Source organism: Microcebus murinus, chromosome 24 (assembly GCF_040939455.1).
Source record: "Microcebus murinus isolate Inina chromosome 24, M.murinus_Inina_mat1.0, whole genome shotgun sequence".
Classification (NCBI taxonomy): Eukaryota; Metazoa; Chordata; class Mammalia; order Primates; family Cheirogaleidae; genus Microcebus; species Microcebus murinus.
Window position 1 is genome coordinate 6320089 of NC_134127.1, and position 23088 is coordinate 6343176.

General features: G+C 39.4%; 1 protein-coding gene across 4 annotated transcripts in view; it reads right to left on the reverse strand.

The window, feature by feature from the left end:
* Positions 1-12844: 12844 nt before the first annotated feature.
* Positions 12845-23088, reverse strand: part of UNC5D (unc-5 netrin receptor D) — a 536775-nt gene continuing 526531 nt past the window's right edge. For all 4 annotated transcript variants that reach the window (XM_075997365.1, XM_075997364.1, XM_075997363.1 and 1 more), the window contains one exon: positions 12845-18779. In XM_075997365.1, the coding sequence (XP_075853480.1) occupies positions 18575-18779 (205 nt within the window). In that variant the 3' untranslated portion in view covers positions 12845-18574. The remainder of the gene's footprint in view (positions 18780-23088) is intronic.

Here is a 23088-nt window from a genome sequence, read left to right on the forward strand (position 1 = left end):
TGTCCTTTGCCCACTTTTTGATAGGGTTGTTTGATTTTTTTCTTGCTGATTTTCCTGAGTTCTAAATAGATTCTATTTATCAGCCATTTATCGAATGTGTAGCTTGCGAAAATTTTCTCCCATTCGTAGGTTGTCTGTTTGCTCTCATGACAGTTTCTTTGGCTGTGTAGAAGCTTTTTAATTTTATCAGGTCCCATCTATTTATTTTTGTTGATGCTGTGATTGCCTTTTGTGTCTTCTTCATAAATTCTTTGCCTAGGTCAATGTCTAGAAGAGTATTTCCAATGTTTTCCTCTAGAATTCTAATAGTTTCACACCTTAGGTTTAAGTTTCTTACCCAGCATGAGTTGATTTTTGTGAGAGATGAAAGGTGTGAAGTCCTGTTTCAGTTTTCTACATGTGGCTATCCAGTTTTCCCAGCACCATTTATTGAATAAGGATTCGTTTCCCCAGTGTACGATTTTGTCTGCTTTGTCAAAGATTAGATGGCTATATGAGGATGGTTTTATATCTGGGTTCTCTGTTCTGTTCCACTGGTCAATGTCCCTGTTCATGTGCTAGTACCCAGATGTTTTAATTACTATAGCCTTATAGTACAGTTTTAAGTCTGGTAAATTGATACCTCTTATTTTGTTTTTATTGCCGAGGATTATTTTTGCTAATTATTTCATTTTTAAAGAACGAAAATATCACAGATGTATAGCTAAAGCCTCTTTTAACTTACACTCCTTAGAGGCAATTATGATAATTTTATTTGGTATGTGTTATATTCATCTCTGTTTATATCTTAACATACATGTACACAGACCTAAATAATTTGTGATTTTGTTTTTTATTTTTGAAAGTCTCTGTAGATAGTATTCTATTATGCATATTGCTCTGCAGCTTTTTTTCAATCAGGATGTTTTTCTCACATATACATGTTGATGCATTCACTGTAAGAGCTATAAGGCATTCAATGCATATATTCTATGTCCATTACGTATTTATGTCTATCTTAAATTAAAAGCTATCATGGAACACAAATCAGGTCCCTGAAGTCTTTACATGTCACCACCACAAAGAAGCAGCATATTTGTAAGAGCCTGGATCCTAGTGTCAAGTAGAACTGGTTTCAAATCTATAATCTTTCATTTACTAGCTGTGTAATTTAGGGAAGCCACTTAACTTCTCAGGGGCCTTGGTATGATCATTTATAAAATTTATATGCTAATTGTTTATGTTTTATTGGTGTTGTGGGGTTAAATGAGATAAGTATATAGACTTAAGGGCAGTATTTGTTAATGGTAAATAGCCAAACAATGGAGCTTCTGTTGTTGTTATATAATAGCACACAAGTGAATGACCCACAGAATCTTAGAACTGGTAGTTCAACTATTTTAGGATGTTTGAATTCTCTTTGAAAAATCCCCTCCAAATAGTAGTCTGGCTTCTATCTGAACACCTTCAGTGACTTGAAATTCTAAGAGAGTCATCCATTTTGGGACAGCTCTGTGAAAATTATGCTTACTATAAGGGAAAAAAAATGTCTCCCTGTAGTTTCTGCAAAATTGGTCCTAGTTCTATCATGTGAGACCAGGCAGAACAAGCCTAATCCTTCTTCCATATGACAGATTCTCAAATATTTGAAGACAAATATCAAGTCCCCCTGAGTCTAATTATATTGAAAATGGAAACGGAAAAAAAAAAGAAATGAAAGAGGAAGGGAATTGGTACATGTCAGTGATCGATGAAGCCTCACATATTGAAACAAATAGGTAAAAGCAGAGATAAGTACCTTAGAACTTCCTTTTCTGCCAGTTCCTCCAAAATGAGAAGCTGTCACCAGAATAGAAATTTTTTGTTACTACCTTTTGGGGACCTGCCTTGATGGTATTAACATAAGTGCTACCAAATGGACCGGGAAATAATCTTTAAACATTTCTTATAAAGAGTATTTATTGTAATCTGCTAGACTTTCAGCCTGAAATGGATCATCATAGAAGGGGATGCTCTGGTTTTACAAGGCAGGAAGGTGCTGTCTGAGCAGTCAAACTTTACTGAGAGGCAGAATGCAGTGGAGTTTGTCCCCAGGAAGCTCCTCTGATTATTGCCGAGCTGCTACCACTCAAGACGTGTGATCAGAGTCAGAAAACCTTTTGTTCACAAAAATAGTTCTGCTTCCTTCTTCCTTATTTGAGTTTTTGACCAACTTTTACTCCAGGTATCATGTTCAAACCCTACATCCCTATCATCATATCTTTAACCAAAGATCTTTTTAAAACAGCCCACTTAGATAAAAATGTTTAGGTATGAAGACTTCTGATTGAGCAGTTTTTTTCCCCCCAAATCACAACAGATTCTCAGTCTGCAGAGTTTTCTTTGAAATGTCAGAGGTGTCAATGGATCTTACAGTGTGGTTTGGACAAGTTGTCCCTCCTTAGAGTCTATAATGAATGGCCAGGACTGAGGTTGGAAAACTATGGCCCTTGTACCAAATCCAGGCTGTTACCTGTTTATGGGTGGCTCATGAACAAAGAGTGATTTTTATGTTTTTAAATGGTTGGATAAAATGAAAAGAAGAGTGATATTATAAATTCATAAAATTATATGAAAATCAAATTTCCATGTCCATAAAGTTTTACTGCAACATAGCCATACTTGTCTGTTTACATACAGTCTCTGACTGTTTTCTTGTTACAGTAGCCAAGTTGAGTAATTTCATCAGTGACCTTGTGGCCCATAAAGTCTAATATGTTTGCTATCTGGACTTTACCAAAACAGTTTGCTCAGCCCTGAGCTAGGGAATGGAAACCTGTTAAGTGGGAGGAGGAACCAAGAGTCTCAATCTGAAGGAAAAGAGAGAGAAAAAAAATCTGATGGGTGTTTTGGAGGGAAGGATTTATCAAAAACTGAAAAAAACTGTCAACAAGGAGAGATTGGCACTATTGCATTTCGATGAAAGCCACAGATCAAAACTACTAGAAGCTTTTAAGATTCCTTAAAAGCTCATCCCAGGTTTGGACAGCTCTGTGAAAACTGTGCTCACTATAAAGGAAAAAAACACAAGTTTCCCTGTAGTTTCTATAGCATTGGTCTTAGCTCTACTACTTGGCACCAGACAGAATAGGTCTAATTTATCTTCCATGTGACAGACTTTCAAATATTTGAAGACAGATATCAAGTCCCCCTGAGTCTAATTATATTGAAAAGGGAAAAAATATCGGGAAGAAATAAAAGTCGGGGAATTGGTACATGTCAGTGATGGATGAGACTTCACATAACGAAACAGGCTTCTTTTTCACCTCCCACAGGCCAACTACGTTGCGGTAACTATGAAAAACAATTCTCGAACAAGTTCAGGACTAGCAATGGCTCAGGTTTACAGACAAGGATGGAGATAGTAGGAGGGGCCATACAACTTCCACCTTCCCTTAGTAGCTTTGGATGTTGAGTTACTGACATTGGTAGCAAGAAAGGAAAATAGGCCTCCTGATTCTTGAGGTAACAGAAGGAAATAAAAGCACAGAAGTGACCTGGAAATCTTTAGAGAGATGATACACAAGTAAAAGGCTCCCAGTAGATTTCCAAGACACGCTGAGCATTGTCAAGAAAAAGTTGTCAAAGACTTGATCATGCGCAGAGGAAGTGAAGTGTTGGTCTGTCTAGCTGTCCTTTTGGGGTTATCTGATTCCGTGGGGGCGTACTCTTTTGACATTTATTGACTTTGTTACAGCTCTTCAGGGGTAGAAGTTAAACTGTAGAAACTAGAAGTAATGCAAATAATTCTTTTCCATAGCAATGCAAAGGAATTTTGTCCAGATATAATTGATTCCTACTCTGTAGGAAAGATAACTTCAAATATTACATATTTATTGCCCTATGAAATATTCATATGTAGGTCAGTATTACCCTGTAGGCTATTGACCCATTTTGTATCTATTATTGCCTTGTAGTGTGTTAACCAGTTTTGCTTCTATTAGCAAATTGACTTCAGAATTCTCAATTCCACATACATATATGTATGTACATTTGCATTCATGTGTTTCTATGTTTTTCAAATTCTTTGAACTGATCTTAACATCTTATCAACTTCTTCATTAATGATTGAGTTTATTTAATAAAATCTTTGACATAGGTCCATTTTGTATTTGCATGTGAGTCATGCTTTCAATACTGTGAAAATGTTGTTTTAAATGATACAAAGAATTGTATCAATGTATTTACTATAAAATTCTTTTAGACATAAGAATAGAATTTTTCCAAAATGCTCTTTTTTAATGCACTTATTTCATCTGATTGTATCAGGAAGGAAGTCTTTTCTAGATGCTCACAGGTCCTCACTAATTATAGTATCTTCTGATGGTTTCCTACAGCCATGCATAGCTCCAAGAAGCTGCAGCTGGTTGAAGCTCCCTAACTATACACCTTGGTAGTCCATCCTGTTAGAAATCCTAAATTCTGCTCTTGAATTGAGAAGACTTTCTGTTCTCCATACATTACAATTGAAAAAAACATCAAGGCAATTTTTTTTTTTTTTTTAAAGAGGAATAAGTAGACTTGGCTTAAACTCTGCCACCAATTAGCTTGGCAATCTTTGACTCAGCCATTCATTTCTCTGTTTCACTTCTTTTTTTGCTAAATAAGCATATTACTACCTACAAGACAGGACTTCCAAGAAAGTTTCTAGACATGAATCAGGTAAATGTTGAAATGTATGAATAAGTGCATAAACCTAATGGACATTTATTCAATCAATTCCTTAATTAATTTATTCCATTTTTAGTGACTGCTATTATGTCCTTTATCTCTGCTGAGGTCAATCACCAGGGCTGTCCCTCTGTCCCAGGCCACTCCAGCCCCTAGATTACGATCCTCATACGGGTCCGTACACCCAAATCATCTCCCACTCACCCCAGTTTGCAAAGTCCCTCTTTGGTGCCTTCAGCTTTATATCCTCAATCATTTCTCTGAATGTTTCCACCTTTTTGCTCTTACCAAAGCCCAGTTCTTCCTTTAAAAAAAACCTGCTGCTTCTGTGGCCCTTTTAGGTGGTTGCTATTTTCTCTCCTATATTTTCTTTACCACTGGAGGTGGGGTGGGAGGTATTTTTCCTTCTCAGTGCCATTTCCAGACCATTCTCCCTCACTTCGCCCTAATATTTTCCATCTCTGAAGCTCCTATTTTGAGGTAACACCACCCACTATCTCTCCTGCTTGCAGTCATCTGATGCCTAAGTCAGTTCCCCTTGTTCCCTGAAAAGTCAGCTTCTGGCTCATCTTGATTCCACTCAACATACCCGTTTTAATTTTTGAAGATCTCAGTACAGATATAGACGATCCTTCTACCTCCCAGTTCTCTCAATCACTTGGATTTTGACTCTCCAATGACTTTATCTTTCACCCTTTCTCAGCCATTTATTGTCACCATATTTTACAGACCAGTGGTTCTCAACTGCAAAAAAATGTTGCTTTCCAGAGGACATTTGGGACTGTCTGGAGATGTTGTTTTTGGTTGTCACAGCTGCTAAGTGCTCCTGGCATTTAGTGGGTACAGGCCAGGGAAGCTTCAGTTAAACATTCCACAAAGCACAGAACAGTCCCTCACAATACAGAACTGTCCAGCCCCAAATGCCAACGGGACCGAGATTGAAAATCCTCCCTTGTAGACTTTGTTTAGAAAAAATACATTTCTCCACAATCTCAGTTTCAATCACCTCACTTTCTGACCTACTTTACCAGAAAAGAAAAAAAGAATCTCTTCCCATTAGAGCAGAGCTCCTCAAAAGAATGGACTATACTACTATCTCCGTTTTCTCCTCCCATCTTTTTCCTGAATCTACTTTAAATAGGCTTTCCAACACAATGAACTGATCTTGTCAGGATCATAAAGAATGTCCACAGTACTATTAAATAATCCAAAGGTCACTTATTAATCCTCATCACACCTGATCTATCAGCAGCATTCGACACAGTTGATCGTGCCCACTTCTTGGTCACACGTTCATTCTTTACCTGCTTGGACACCTCTCTCCTGATTTTCCTTCCATCTCACCAGCCACACTCTCCCAGTTTTCTCAGATTTCTTCTCATCTCTTGAACGTCTTAGTTTTTGAATGCCCCAGGGCTTGATGCAGGCTCATGATTTTAAACATTATTTATATTTAGTTTTGCAACTACCAAATGTACACCTCTCCCTTGAACTGATACCTATCCTTGGATTGATACATCCAGCTGTGTGATCCAAATTTTCACCTGGATGTCTTTCACTTTGCTTTGTACCTAAAATGCACAAAACGGAGCTCTGGGTTCTTCACCTTCCTCAAAACCTGAAGCCCCAAAACTCCATCCAAGATGGTGGCATCTCCTTAGTTTTGGTTGCTCAGACTAAAACCTTGGAGTCATCAATTTCTTTCCTCCTCTTCACAGCATCTATCCATTGCGTAAGCAAATTTTGCTTGCTCTATCTTTGGGATATATCCACTATGCGAACGCCTCTGATCACCTCTGCTGGTAACCACCCTGAACCAGCCCAGGTTCATCTTCTCTTATCATAGTAATCTCCCCCCTTCTATATTTCCTCCACAGCAACGTATTCTCCAGCCAATGTGATCCTGCTGACACAGCTGAGCTTCCTCCAGTGTCTTCCCATTTCACATAGATTATGGGCCAAAGCCTTGTAGGATCATATGTGATCTGAGCTCGTTCCCTGCTACTCTCCTACTCACACTACTGCAACCACACTGCCCTCCTTGTTCCTTGAATAGGCCCAGCATCCTTCCCTCTCAAAGCCTTTGCAGCTGCTGGTTCCTCTGTCTTGAAGCCCCTTCTTCCAAGGATCATCTTCATTCACTGTCTCACCTCCTTCAGGTATTTAGTCAAAACTCACCTTCTCAGTGAGGTCTGGACCAACAACCCTACTTAAATATACAACCCGATTCACACTCCAGAAACCGTCTCCCCCTCCTTCCTATATCCAACTTACTCTGCATTTCACTTATTTAGGCTTTACTGTCTTTCCCCATAGGAATGAAATCTCGGTGAGACTGGGATATTAGTTTCTGTTCGCGTCTCTATTCCTGCTGTCAACTACATGCTTTCCATATAGTAGACATTCAGTGAATTTTTTAATTTATTATTTTTCTTATTTTCTTATTTTGGCATATTATGGGGGTACAGATTTTAAGGTTTCCATAAATGCCCTTCCCCCCCCCTCCCCCCACAAGTCTGAGTCTCTGGCATGACCATCCCCCAGATGGTGCACATCTCACTCATTATGTATGTATATACCCACCCCCCTCCCCCCCACCTGCCCAATACCCTATTACTGTAGTACCTATGTATTTTAATAAAAAAAAGTCAACACCAGGTACAGCATTAAGACAATAGAAGGCACAATTAAGTGGTGAATTATGTTTCCTTGTTTGCCTACATTATGAAGGATGTTGAAAAAGAAATGAGAGTTTGAGCTCGTAAAAGCCTAGAATAAAAGTGTTAATTTTTATTACTTTCAGTGATAAAAAAATATATAGCTGACTTTAGGATTTTGCGTAATATTTCACTTTAATGTCGGCAACAACACACACACGTTGATGATCTTTCTCAAAGTGTTTGTGTTTTTAGAGATGTCACTGCTGGGAGAAGAGAGGATCTCTGTTTCTCTGGCTATTCTAGCCTCATTATTCAAACTGGGGATCAGAAGAGATGAAGGAATACGTCATGGTCACTTGAACATTTTTATGTGCATTTCTAACAATTTGGTCTAAAAGAATTGATTTTTGACCATTTCTTTACCCATTGAATGTGCAGTGCCCATTCTGGCAAAATATGTACCTACTTTAGCACTTCCTAAAATACAAAGTTTTTTCCCCCCCTACATACAACATTTCCTTTGATCCCTGCTGCAGCCAATATGGAAAGTGGGGCAGGAGATTCACGGTGCTGATTTTGTAGATGTGGAAACTGAGATTCAAAAAATAAAATGAATTGTCTGAGACTTCACCAGTAGGCATGAGAGCTGAGATTAAAACATGTGCCGCCTTATCACAGTCTGGGCTCTTTTTCCATTTCACTGCTGGCTGGATGCCCAACACTTCTTTGAAAGAAAAGACACATGGAATTTTGCCCTGAGCTTAAAGAGAATAAGGTTACATGACACAAATTATTTAATTGCTTGTAAAAGAGTCCTTAGAAGATTTAGCAAAGTATTTATGACTACTATCAGTTTTAAGGATGCATTTCTAACGAGTTATAGAGAAACATGGTTAAACCAAACATTCACAGGCAAGAATTAAAATGTTAAGGTTGCTGTGGGCTTATATATTTAGAGATAAAATTTTGCAAAGTTCAAAGAAATGGGTGGATAGATGAGAAAAAAGAAATTGAAGGAAATCTGCACTATGTTAATTTAGGACAGAGGACACAATTTATCTTATATCTTTAGGAAAAATATCACAATGTGAACTTTGAGATGTTACTATAGCTCCTTAAATAAGAGCTAGATGATAAATATTTAGAAATGGGGACCAGGAACAGTGGCTCACGCCTGTAATCCTAACACTTTGGGAGGCTGAGGCAGGAGGGGATTGCCTTGAGGCCAGAAGTTTGAGACCAGCCTGGGCAACATAGTGAGACCCTGTGTCTACAAAAACTAAAAATGTTACTCAGGTGTGGTGGTGCACACCTATAGTCCCAGCTACTTGGGAGGCTGAGGCAGGAGGATGGCTTGAGACCAGGAGTTTGAGGTTGCTGTGAGCTATCATTGTGCCACCGCACTCCATCCTGGGTGACACGCAAAGACCCAAAATCAGTCAAGGAAGAAAGCAACTACGATAGCCTTGGCTGAGTGATTAAAAATGCACATTAGTATAACTTCTCTTTTCCTCAGTTTCTCTATTTACAAAACGTCCATCATAATAGTACTGATGTCATATGATTATTGGGGGGTTAAATGAGTGAATCTGTGTAAAGCGTCTAGCATATCAGTAGTATTCAAAATAACTACTATTATTGTGTTAAAGCCTTTGCAAGACCTCACAACAAAGCAAGCTCTGTAAATGTGATTAACTCATCTTTTTCCAAACACGGCTAACCACAGGATCAGCACCTAATAACACAGCACAGAAGTATGGCAGGGGCAGTTGTGGAAGATCCAGGGGTCATAAGGCTGAGAGGCATGAAAAACAGTACAGCAACCTCTGCCGAGTAATGCTTAGTAATATATTTATCAGTGCCAGTCTTCCCATTTGAATGCTCCTCCTCCTTTATTATCGTCCGACAAATAATTCTTACTCGTCTCTTATGGAGAAATTGAAACCACGGCTCCAATTCTCCAACCCTTCCTGTATCTGCACCCTTTGCAGTGTGATTTTGTAGCAATTGCCATCAAGAGGTACATTCTATTCTCTATCCCTTGGACGGGCAGGTCTTGGGAGCGACATTGGCCATTGGGATATTGCAGAAATGATGGGGTTGCATGCCTAGGTTTCAAAAGACTCTGCCCATTTCTCTTTTTCTGCCTTTAGTATGAGAACATACCCAGCCTAAGCTACTGGACCAGGACGCATATGTGGCCGAGTTCAGTCCTGTTGTCCTCACCAAGGCCCCAGACACAGGAGGACCCTTCTGCTGCCTGTGACACATTAACGAGCCCCGCTGAGGTCGGCCAAGCCAGGCTCAGATACGACCTACCTGTACATTTCTGAGAATAATAAGTGGCTGTTATTTTAAGCCACGGAATATGGTTTGTTACAGTATTATTATAAAAATAGCTTTATTAATACACCATCCTTAAATCTTAGCTCAATGGCAACTTCACATATCTTTCCCTCGCCCAAACACAACCTGGTTTCAGTGCTTCTCCTTTGCTTTCTCTTAACAATCTGCATTCACCTCTTTCCTAACACGTATTGTTTGACAGCATGATGATCTCTTGGCCCCAAGACAGGGAGGTTCTTGAAGGTTGAGCAGATGTCTTTTATTTGTGAATGGCTGACCTGTAGCAGAGAGAAGTCTGGCCCACACCAGGCGACTGTGCTTAGGTCACTCTTTAATGTTTAATTTGTGCACATGCTCAGGTTTTAAGACCCTTGTGTCATCTGGAAACCAGACAATGGCATGTCGCATTGATGGAGCCACCTACTAGCTGCGAGAACACTATCACTTTAAGTAAAATCCCATTTGTCTTAGTGATAGCCATGCCTTAAATATGTATTTATCTCATCCTCTGCCTTCTTTCTTTCCTAAAATCATCCTACATGGTTTGTATATATGGGATCTTACTATTTTTTTTTAACTCACTGTATGAAGCATTAATCTTTATATTTGAAAATAAGTTGAATTTTACTTATTGTAGGGGCAGTAAGATTTTTCTTTTTCCTTAAATAACTTTCAGGTATCAGAAAGATACTAAAGTTGCTGTAACCTCCCTATGTTTATATAATGGATGCTCAGAAGCAGAGCTAGCCAGAGACAGCTAGAAATGTGTTCGGTCATTACAATAGTGCTTCAACATTTACTATATGTGCAGTGAACTTGATGTGATTATCCTTTTTAAAGATGGAGTCTCTTGGCCAAGGTCACACATATCCGGAGAGTGGCAGACTCAGGATTACTATCCAAGCCTGTCTGCTCTCAAACTCCTCCTAAGTACTATGCATACCGCCTCTCTCACACTCACTGCTTGCTTACTGGAAGTACCATGTAGTGTGCTAAGGGCTTCACGTAAACTTTTTCATTTAATCTTTAGACTTTGGGCAGAATCTAAAATTCTATTATCAACCCTATTTTATAAATGAAGCAGAAATGTTAAGTGTCTTGCCTGATATCAAATGATAGAATCAGGATTTGAACTCAGATTCTGCTAAAATGTAGCAAATGCTAAACAAATACTTTCTGAATGAGTAAACACCTAACAGAATAAAAATCTAATTCTAACAAATGTTGGCTATATAGGACAAGCATAAATTAGCCCAAACTGACTTAATCCATTCAGAATTAGTTTCTCACTAAATAAAGCAGTTTTTAAAGATTTTTTTTAAAATTATTTTGAATAGTTTATTACAGGCTCCAGCCAAGCTATTAAGTTTTCGTCTAGATGAGCTCGTTATATCCAGATCTTTGCACTAGTCACAGCATATTCTGCTAAGTTAAAAATCTGTTTTGATCAACTCAAATTGAATTGATTTGCTCTAACTATCCAAATAATTCTGAAACTTTGGGGCTAGTTGGACTGATTTACCTAGTTGAATTAAAAACAAATTCTCATTCTGCCAGTAGCTTAAATGTATTTTAATTAGCTTTAATTTAATTAATTTATTTAATAAGCTTATTTAATAAGCTCTGCCAAACTTACAGTGACCAGAAAGAACATTTGGAACAATTCACAGCCACTTTGTGGCCATTCTTATCTGTCCCTAGCAGTCCCATAAGATGATCAAAGGAAAAGGAGTGTATCGTCAAAAATGTGTAAGGAATGCTTCATGTATTCCTCTCCTAGAAACCAACCATATACCTTAGATCTACCATGCACATAAAAGTTTTCAGAAAGCTAGAGTGTAGAGAATGCTGTTTCATTTTACTTCATAGCTTTCCAAATTTAATTTGAAAAAAAAAATTATCTTTCTATGGAACCAGTAATTTGTATTTTTTTTTTTTTTAAAGCTTTGGAAATTACTGGCTTAAATCAACTTTGGGCCTTTTAAAAAAAAATGTCACTAATTAGTTTAAATAGATCAGATGCGATCTTTGGGTCAATCATACTTTCAGCTGGCTTTGAGCAGCTCTTTAAGTAGATATGATTAAATTCTTGGGCACTCATAGCATTTTTTTTTTTTTTTTTTGAGACAGAGTCTTGCTTTGTTGCCCAGGCTAGAGTGAGTGCCGTGGTGTCAGCCTAGCTCACAGCAACCTTGAACTCCTGGGCTCAAGCGATCCTACTGCCTCAGCCTCCCAAGTAGCTGGGACTACAGGCATGTGCCACCATGCCCGGCTAATTTTTTCTCTATATATTAGTTGGCCAATTAATTTCTTTGTATTTATAGTAGAGACGGGGTCTTGCTCAGGCTCGTTTTGAACTCCTGACCTTGAGCAATCCGCCCACTTCGGCCTCCCAGAGTGCTAAAATTACAGGCGTGAGCCGCTGTGCCCCACCCTCATAGCATTTTAAAACCATGTAAAACAGATTCAGTCAGTCAGATGTATTTGGAATATACAACATTGTACCTATTTTCTTAATAGTTTCCCTGTGGAGAGGCAGGGAATGTTCAATCCAGTCTGTAAAAATAACCTGAGCATTTTGAGGAATGAGATGAATGGTCTCTCCATTACCATGTGGCTGTGACAACCTCAGAGTACATAAAACTAAGTCCCAAGGAAAGCGTACATATGTGTATGTGTGTATGGGGTAGGGATGTGAGAAGATAATCTCCTCTTTGCTTCCAGTAGCCCATAATACTCTCTCTCTCCTGAGGCCAGAGTGAGAAATCAGGTTTACTGTGTTAACTGGTATTTGGAAATTGCCCTTAAGAGTGTTCCAACTCCTGCTTGGAGGTGGCAGGAGGGGTACAAGGAAGTTCTTCATTGAGATTTCAACGTTCCACTCACGTAGTATCCTAAAATGTCAATAAAAGACTCTTTATTCATAAATAACTGATATGCAGTAATTTACGCCTGTACATTTATCTTGAAAAGTCTGTCACCATCCAGGGTTTTTTTGTTTTGTTTTTTTTTTTTGCAAACTCTACATAAAACATCCAAACCGTCCATTTTGTTCAATACAATATAACACAGCTGTTTGGCATTACCAAATATATATGTATATATATTTATAGATATGTACATGTGCTGAAAAAGAAGCCAGTGCAACCTTTTCTAAGAAGTCCATCCAAGTATTTACTGTACAACATTCAGAATTTACATTGATAATACAAGGCACAAAAAGTGTGGTATGAAGCCAAGGCCATGCTGTATTCACACTCTCTGGCGTGCTCACTCCCTTCAGCTTCATGTCAAATTAAGTGTTCAGCCCTGCTTTTTTTTTTTTTCTTTTCTTTTTTTTTTGGCTTTGAACACATCAAATAAAAGTTGAGAGTGGTAATGGGTTTGAGATACGAATCACTTGAAGGAATCCCCCCCACCTACCTTCCCCCAAAACAGAACACAATGAAGTCTTGTTTTAAAATTCTTCCATACAGAAATAAAGGTTAAACACAACTACTCATATTTTTTTTTTTTTTTGAGATTGGGTCAGGAAAGGAAGCCAGTTTTCCTCTAAATGCTTTTGTTTGCAATATCTCTAGGTTGAGGTTTAATTGGAGGGGTGCATGGGCCCATCGGATGTGATGAGGAAGAATGGGAAATTCTGAGTCTTTATTCCAGTTTTGAAAAGGAGAACATTGTTTTCCTGACCAGAAAATTCCCACGGGCTGGGTGTTTTCCCACCTTCTTGTAGACAAGTTTGGAATGGAGTGACCTTCCTACTCTAGGCTGCACCCTGGCAGGTGTTTCTGATGAGGCTTAGAGTGCTGCCTCTTGGTACCTCTCAGCATCATCAGAGCTGGCTAATGGAGGGATATTAGAATTATTAGGTCTATTTCTGATTGTCCAGGTATGTGTTCGGTAATAGGATCATAAGGTATGATACTTTGCTTTGAACCCTCCTCAAACATCGTCTCTCCTTTTTACGATGCACCAGAACCATACTTAAATCTCTACCTAACGTAGATATTACATTTTAAGAAAATAGTATAATTTGGCCAGTTTTGGAATTTGTGTATGAACAATGCTTGAAATGAGTGAAATGCTTTTTTAGGGTTAGCAAAATTGGAGGCAAAAGGGCATTTTTCATTGTAATCATTCATGCCTTTTGTAAAAGGCATTTTGACATACATTTCCATTCATGCAAAGAACGATATTGCCAAATTTAGTGATATATTCTATAATTCAAAGCTATAACTTTTTTTTGGAGGGGGGAGAAATATCCCTGCTGAGCTCAGTATTGGGGGTGAGAAGGAAGGAAAATTTTAAGCTTAGGCCTCACCTTGAATGAAGCTGACTGCCTTGTTAATCTTTGGGTTAGGATGGAGGGTGGGTTCCAAGACATGAAGTTTAAATGCCACTGCCTTAGGCTCACCTCGTTAAGGACGTTCTGAATCCATGATCTTCACAGCAAAAGGAAAAAGCAATGAGTAGCTGCTTCAAAAACCACAATTATTCTATGTGAGTTAAATTTCCTACTTCAGATCACGGCACTACACACTAGTGACTAACGGCCAGGTCTGATTTTTCATCCCCTTTTGCAAAATCACAGCACACAAGCTGCCGTTTCGATGTTGTCAATTATCCTGGAGTTAGGGATGTGACGAGTCCACAGGAGACACTGGCTCTCCTAGAATTGCTTTTGCGAAAACACCACATGCTGTTCAATACAGCCAAACAGCTTTGTAACTGCAGCTTTCGAAAGAGTTTGGAAAGTAAAAACACAAAATATGCAACACGTCTAAGATTAGTAACATCTTTCACTTTTGTGACATTTGACAAAATACATTGTTGCTCATAGTCCAGGAAAATTCTATGCGGACGAAACAGTGGAAACTACAGAAAGGGTGGCCACTTGGCTTTTGGCTAAAGCATCGATTTTCAAATACAGCACGATGGCAGCTAACACCAAAGGGCTAATAAAATTTTGTCACTCTCTGTAGGCCGACATTTTTGCTCCCCCATTTGCCATGGCTGCGGCCTCTATCTAGTCCAGTCAGTGGGAGTCACTAAGGATTCCACTCTGCAATGTTTCATGAGGAAACAATGACAATGAGCCGGAGAGGGACGTTTCTCAGCTCCTTGGGGATTCCTGTGATCTTTTACAGAGCTGGAACAGAGAACCCCAGCGAGAACTTTACCTTCAACAAATCTGACAGCTGTATCATTAAACACATTTACAGAGGGCAGAAGGACTTAAGAAATCGAAGAGGAAAGGGCTAAAATGGAAAACAAAAGCATATCCAAAGATTTTAGAACATTTTGAAATTCACAGGTAAATTTGCCAGAAGTTTGGCAAGTGGAGACTACTATCTAAAAACCAATTATACCATTTGAATCTTCTACCTTTGCTTATCAATCCTGAAGTTGAGGATTTTTGTCAAGCATTGAAATCTGGAACTTTTAATCCAAAGAGAACCCCGTTTCAGTGACTTGACTTTATATCCCTTCTCAAAAAATACACACGCCACGTATGGCAAAGGACGACACCTGTAATTGGAGATAAAAATAATTTTTTTCAAAAAGAGAAAAGTTCCCCTTTTTAAAGGGAATTCCTTTTCATCTCTTAACAAAAAGGCCAATAAAATTTTTGTGGGAGTACATCTGTGTTTTATGAGACTTCGTGCACTGGTAAATGAAGTTTGGATTTAAATCCATAGAGCAAGCTTCCTTGTGGCTTAAAGGATTGTAATGTAAACCAGTAAGACTGCACAAGCAATGTTGTAAAAACTGTAAATTAACTTTACGATACCGCAGTCGGGTGCAGCTGTGAAGTGCGCCATTTTGGTGGCATAATTTTAAGTCATGTTTAAAGCATGACTATCAGACTTAAATGCCTTTGAAGACGGAAAGATCCGGCATTAAGTGGGATATTTCGTAAAAATTTTAAGTTACTTAAGGCTACTTTTAATTTTTGCTTCATTTTGCACTAGGACTATAAGACTTCCACATTAAGTGCCTGGACATGTGAGTCTGTCTCTTTCAAGAGGGGTATTTGTATTGTGATAGGAATATATTATAATAGAACAAAGTTTAGGTTACAGTGAATAACCACAAAGTTCAAGTGTGACCTAAGTCTTCATCTGATCTGCAATTCTACCCCCTCACATGTCTTGGTCTGTAAATCTCACAAACAGGGGTTCTCTTTGAAATTCTATTGTGAGATACTGCACAATTCTGACATGCAATGGCCACAGAATTTCCTACGCTCCTATAGAAATCCCATGTAGAATCTTAGCAGACATAAGTAAGAGAGAAATGTAAAAGAGGAAACCATTACACTGACACACGGATTTGATTAAACCTTCGGCTGAAATCTGAGATGAATCATGCTAACTTCTTCCTTTGTTGCTCTACAGGCTATGATGTTCAAGTGCATTTATAAAAATCCAGGCCAAAAACAAAACAAAACCCATGGGAGGAAATTCCAGACATTCAGGATTGACAATAATCTCATTTTAAAATAATCTAGGTAGATTCCGGGGAAAATCGTTTATGTTTTTCATCTGTTTTAAAATATAAAAAAAATGCATCAAACATCTAAAACAGACCTGTATGGGATTCACAGAATAGATGAAATAATTCTATGGCCAATTAGGAGGAAAGGGGAAAAGTGTGTAGGATGGTTTAAAACAAAAACCCTCCAAGATGGATGCTATCGTAAACTCCATAATGTGTTTTCTACAAGTCACTACTCAACAGTTAATGCAGATTCTTTCTGGATGGCTCCCTGCGCCAAGCAACCTCTAGTTCAGTGTCACTGACCATCTACTTCCACCTCTTTCTCTTTCAGAAATTATACCAGTGATGTCAAATGACTTACATTTTTATGCTGTCCCTCTATTATTCCCTAAAAGGAATAAACAAGTTGAACACACTAGTGGAAGGGTGATTTTCTCATCTTGAATATGGTACTTTGAAAATACGCTTGACAGTTCTAAGATGGTTGGTTTGTTCTATATAATAAGCCTTTGGTTCCTGAGAAAAGTGAGATGCTCTTGAATTACATGTAGCAAAGCCTTCTGTCTGATACAGGGGACTATATATACCACACATTAGTTAGAGAAAATGGCCAACACATTCAAGAGTTCTTCAATGCCTTATCCATGGTATCGTTCATTCAACCTGTCTCTAGCTCTCTTTCACTTGGGTGGAGATTCACAACATTCTTTTTTCTTTCTTTTTTTTTTTTTAAACAAGGGTATATAAAAATGTTTTTAAAAATGATCCTATCTCGACTGCCACGTAGTCCCCACTTCCCTCATTCCCTGACTACTTTTATTTTATTCCAACGTACCCGAACTCTAAGTAGCTGATTAGCTGCCTTGTGGTTAATCTAGTCCTTGACTTTGGTCGTCCTGATTGTGGGCAGCTAATTAAAACATCCACCGCAAAATGAGCCAGGAGTGTATCCGTTCATCTCTTAGCCTTCCAGGACATCTTGTCAAAAATGACTTAGTAGGATAAGAAAAAAAGATGAAGTGTTAAGATGATGAGGGTCATGAATTGTCTGTGGATTTCGATGCTCCACAAGAGCACTGCCTCCTAATTTTAAAAAGAATCATAAAGCAATAACCAGATGGGACTGGTTCTATCTATAGAGAAAGCATACTCAGTGAGGCTGAGTAGGCGGAGCTTGAAGGCTCCCTGAATGACGCATGTGATTTCTGGGACATTGTGGCAGAGGTATTCCTCGAGTCCATTTACTTGGATACCATTTGAGAGCAAAGACTACCTGCTAATTTCTCAAGAGGCAGAGGAGGATGACCTATACCCCCCCCCCTACTGAGAGATTCTGTAATGACATAGTACCAAAAGGCTAGAAAATTTCAAGAATCTGGATTGAAAAGTACAGAAGTCCTCATTCCCTTCTAACAACGTTGGGAGAACTAGATCAACACCTGCCTCCCAGCATTACAAGCATATTGGAGGCCTGTGACATCTGTACTTTGTATGCCTCCTTAGACCTAATCTGACCTCTCCTGTCTGCAAATCCATGCAACAAGCTGTGTTCTAATAACATTCTGCCATTTGAGTGGCTTAGGTGGGAACAGAGGTGGTCCTACTTCGTTGAGTTAAAGGAAAGACATTTCCATATTGACAAGTCTGGTTCCTTGAAACCTCTGTACTGTAATGGGTAAGGAAGAAGAAGAAAGAATACGGGTAGATTTGTCTCTGGGGGAGAAAAATGAAGCTGGGGTGCACTACAAGAGCTAGTTTGTGGTCTATCTTGCCTCTTCATCTTGTCTCCATTAAGTGGCTAGGAGAGACAGGGAATTGGTGCTGGTGTGACCTACTCAGATCCTACATTCTAAATGCCCTCCTTGACATTGCTGAAATTATACAAATGGGTTAGCAACCCTGTTTCACTTCTGAAATGATTCCTGATATCCCAGATGCCAGTTGGTAGAAAACTCTTTGACAATTTGGTACCAGAATCAGCTGGCTTTTGGGGAGGGGGGGGCACATGATTAAAAACCTGTTTTAAAACATGCACTTGATCAATATCTGCCTTCCTGGCTTTATTGTAGCTCATTTTCTCCCACAGCTACTTTTAGATATGCCCCTCACTTTTATTCCTGCCACTCCAAATCCGAGGAGTGCAACCAGTGTTACCCCAAGCGTGGGTTCGCGCCCTCTTACGCCTAAGAGAGCTTGTTCTCTTCCCTATCAACACGTTTCACGTACACAAAATTCAGTTTCTTCCACCAAGGGAATCTCGCTGATTGAGAACGAAGGCTGAATCCCCCCCAAATGCCACTGGGCAGAAAAGCTGCCTCTTTCTTTGCCATTTAAAGAAATGTCCCCCACGCTGACGACGATCACTCTGCCTCCAGGGACTAGAGTCCGTTTTGCCTGCTGTAGTTGAAGTCGGCTTCGTCCAGCTGGGACTCCGTAATGTTCGAGAGTTTCGTGTGTGTCCTCCCGATCTCTTCAAGGGCACAGGCCAGGGAGTCAAGGTCACCGTCATGCTGATGACGAGCTTCCCACAGGTTCAGAATGACGGCAGACGGGCTGCTCTGGGTAGCAAAGTAAGATAAATTCCTAGGGAGAGTCGGACAAAGAGAGGGCCAAAACAGATGTGAAAATGAAGGAATACAGATAACAATGGGGGACTTTAAAATGAATTTTAATAGACATTATTCTGGGGTGGTCTAGTTTGTATCCCAGCACTCAACGCAAACTGTCCTTTGGAATGTTACTAATGACCTTCTCATCCCCGTCTTAGTGCTCACCTTCCTGATTTGTTTGCATGACTGTGTGTTTGTTTCCTCCTTGATCTTCCGCTTGAAATACTCTATCTGGTTAGTTTGTGCAATGGTGTAATTCATTCCTTTTTTTTTCCCCCCCAAAATATCTGACCCTTCTTCTCCCTTGGGAAACATAAGAGCTTTCAAGGTTTTATCCTTGATTTCTTGTTCTTCTTTCCTTCCTCGGTGGGCTCATGATAACTACATGGAGTAGTTATCAGCTCCAGGGGGACAGTGTCTACGTCTGCACCCCCAACTATACAGGGTAACTGGGCTAGTTACCGGTGTCCACGTGACCGTGGGGTTGCCCCAGTTAGATCTCCCTGCCCCTCCTCAGACCCAATGCTGCAGAAACTGGTTATCTCCATGCCTCCAAAGCGCCTGCTTCGAACTAGAATGAGTACCCCAGTATTTGCAACTATCCAATCTCTCTCACTAGGACATCAGTTGTCGACCCTTGCTTTTATGTTGTTTCTTCCTTTCTGACACACTCATCAGCTTCACCTTCCTTTCTATTTTTATTACTTATACTAATTTATTTATATTCTATTGCTATATGGCCCGAATCACTGCAAAAGCCTTAGGGCACCTCCAAATCTCTAATGTAGCCTGCATTCTATTTCCTCAACTCAATCATAAAATACCTAGTCTAGTGGTTTCTTTTTTTTTTTTTTTTTTTGGGAAGACAGAGTCTGCCTCCTGGGCTAGAGTGCAGTGGCATCATCACAGCTCACTGCAACCTCAAACTCCTGGGCTAAAGCCATTCTCCTGCCTCAGCCTTTGAAGTAGCTGGGACTACGGGCATGCACCACCATACCCGGCTAATTTTTCTAATTTTTGTGGGGTCTCTCACAGCAGAGGTGGGGGGTTCTCTCTCTTGCTTAGGCTTGTCTGAAACTCCTGGCCTCAAGCAGCCCTCCTGCCTTGGCCTCCCAAAGTGCTAGGATTACAGGTGTGAGTCACTGTGCCTGGTTTCTAGTTGTTTTCAATGCCTTCCTTGGTGTGGCCTGAAAGTAGCTATGGAGATTTATATTTTATATATATATATATATAAATTTTTTTTTCCCCACTCAGTCTTCTTTTGCTCTTTGAGCCATTGACCCTGACTTAGGTAATACTTTGCTTCTTGCTTTCATTTAATTTATTCTGTTCACTTGAAACATCCAATTCCTCCCTTTACCCTGTTTATCAAGAGCATGCATTCCTACAATGCGCGGCTCAATTCTCATCTCCTTTTTTCTCAAAATGATTTATGTCTTCTCTGAACTCTTTTTACGCTTATGCTTAAACTTTCATGTGAACGAAATGCTTATGTCTTGTGTGTATGTGAGCTCTGCCTTCCCTATTTGACCACAAATACCTGAAAGGCAAGGATCACATCTAATAATTTTCTAAATCGGCTACAGCACTTATCATAATACTATGACAGCTGTTTATTCAACATCCATCAGCTGAGTGACTGGTTCCTACAAGCCCTTTTTCAGATGATACGGAATCTTCTGTGAAAAATGCTAACCTTTTGGTCAATAACTTTGCTATGATGAAGACTAAGACAACACAAAGGATAGAAATGTCATCTCTGGTAAAATTCTGATGAGTTGAAAAGATTTTCCAGAGTCAACCAAGTACATTGCCTCTTTGAGGATGGCATTAACTTCCATCACCATATCCAGCATATAGTCAAAGAGAGTGGAGACACAGGGCACATTCTAAGGGTACATGATCATTTACAAGCACTACCTACACACACACACACGTGCATGCACTGCAATTCTGAGTGAATAAAGTCCTATTTTGTTCAAAGGCCTTAAGATAGGGCTCCTAGCCAGCTGGTTGCCAAATAGCATAAAAATCAGAGTATCACCTATATTTCCCACTACGTAGGAATCTGTAATTGAGAAAGGGACAAGGCCAACTTTTAAAACCATTCTAAATTCTTTTTTCTTTCATTCCTTCCCTTTTTTTTTTTAATAGTTATTCGTTTCTACACTAACAGATAACAAAGCAAACCTTGCTTGAGTAGAGGAAGGGATCTTAGTTCCTCTTGTTACAGAACTTGGTTGTGAATATTGTGGATGTGTTTGTAGGTAAGTCTCTCCCTCTAATCCCCCACCCAGCATTCTGGCGTGACACACTGAAGGAACAGCTGGGACAGAGTCGGATCAGACGGGGAGACAGGGCTTTGAGTGACTATGTCTTTTCATACCATTATGAGAATGATGACATGGACGTTCTTTTGTGCCTGGCCTGGAAAAATCTTTATGGTCTCCATGGTTGTTTGAAAAACCACCACCACAACAATGTAAAGCAGAACTAGATTTCTCCCCAGTTTTATTGAGGATTTATATTTTATATTTGCTATTGAACTACAATGGACTTACACCTTGTGCGAATGACTGGCATCCTGGTGACCTGAAAGTTAGTCCCTCTATTCTATACCAAGGGTTGACACACTTGTTCTGTAAAGGGCCAGACAGAAAATGGTTTGGGGGCCACATCTGCTCTCTGTTGTACCTGCTACTCCACGCTGCCACGGTGGTGCAAGAGCAGCCACGGACAGCACGTACGTGAATGAGCGTGGCTGTATTCCAGTAAAACTTTATGTAGCACACGGGATAGTTGACTGTCACACGGTTTTCACGTGTCACACAATATTACTCTTCTTTTGACACTTTTTGTCTGGCCATTTAAAAATGCAAAAACCATCCTTAATTTGTGGGTTACAGAAAAAGCAGGGGGGGGGGCAGATTTGGCCAATCTACAGACCATTGTGTTCTAGCCCTGTCTCATGCTGTGTTGTGATTCAAACTAAGTTTCCACAGCTAAGGGCTATTTAAAAGAAGATTAGGCTGCAGTTCCTACTTTGTGCTACACTTGACAATAAGCACCTAGATGGCCCAAACTGCTGAATCCAAGCTGTACATCCTGCCTCAAGGACTCTGAGAGTTTTATCCTCTGTAAATGTTTGGGATCTTTGACATTTCAAGGCACGACAGGAAGACCTGGGCGTAAAGATGCAGTAATAAAACTTCTCGAGAGGCAGAAACAGGAGGAGGTTCTGATGAATCACTGTCCCAACACAATATTAAAAATATTTGTGGGTACACCTGCCCAGAGGAAGCGGAGGGCTGGAGAATGACTCCTGCCAGCCACGTGGTTCTGGAAAGTCCTGCAAATGTCCTGATTTGAGGAATGAGCACCCAGGGCTAAAGGAAGCTCAGTGATCAAGAGAGGCAGAAATATAGGTCTCACTTGGCACAGGTCTTGGAACACATTGCAGCAAGTGAAACGTGCTCCCCAAAGCCAGTTTGAGATTCATTCTTGGAATGTGCATATGCACATTCAGCAGAACATAAACAAATCTCAAATCCCACTTAATTTTAGTACACACATTGAGGAAGCATATCAGCCTTATTAAAAATAATACAATCAACTTTGAGATTAATAGATATATACTATTCAACCATACTCACCTGTCCGTAACAGAATAATATGTAAAAATCCCTAAAATTCTAATGCAATACGCTGTTCCCTAAAGATAGTGGAATTATTTTACTGCTTATGTGTGTGCAAATGCATTGTGATTTTTTTTTTTTTTTGAAAATGAGCGTGCCATATATCCATTTGGTCATCTCTGCACCTCCTTTGTGAAATTATTCTGATTCCAATCCGTGTGACCCACTTCTTTTCATAATAATGATGGTGCATTTGGGTATCAGCAGGAAAATGCAGATATAATTCAGGGAGCATTGTTAACATAGTACTACAAAACAGAATGCACAGCAATAGCTGATTTTAAGCAATTTCCTGAATGTCTTTAATTTTTTTTTTGGAAATCAGATTATAAACAAAAACAGTAATTCTAAATATTCAGGTAGATGCCTGAAAATGAGACTACTTTTTTTTTGTCTCTTTGAAAAATTTTTAAAGAAACAAACGTTTATTATGCTCATCTTAGATGCTTCAAATTGTTACTTTTCTAGGCACTGAATTTTAGGGAAACTTCTTGTCATTTTCAAATTCTGATCAACCGAGGTTAATCTTGAAAACTAAGATTTAGTTTTTGTGGTGTCATCAAGATGTTACATACTGTGCAGATAAAA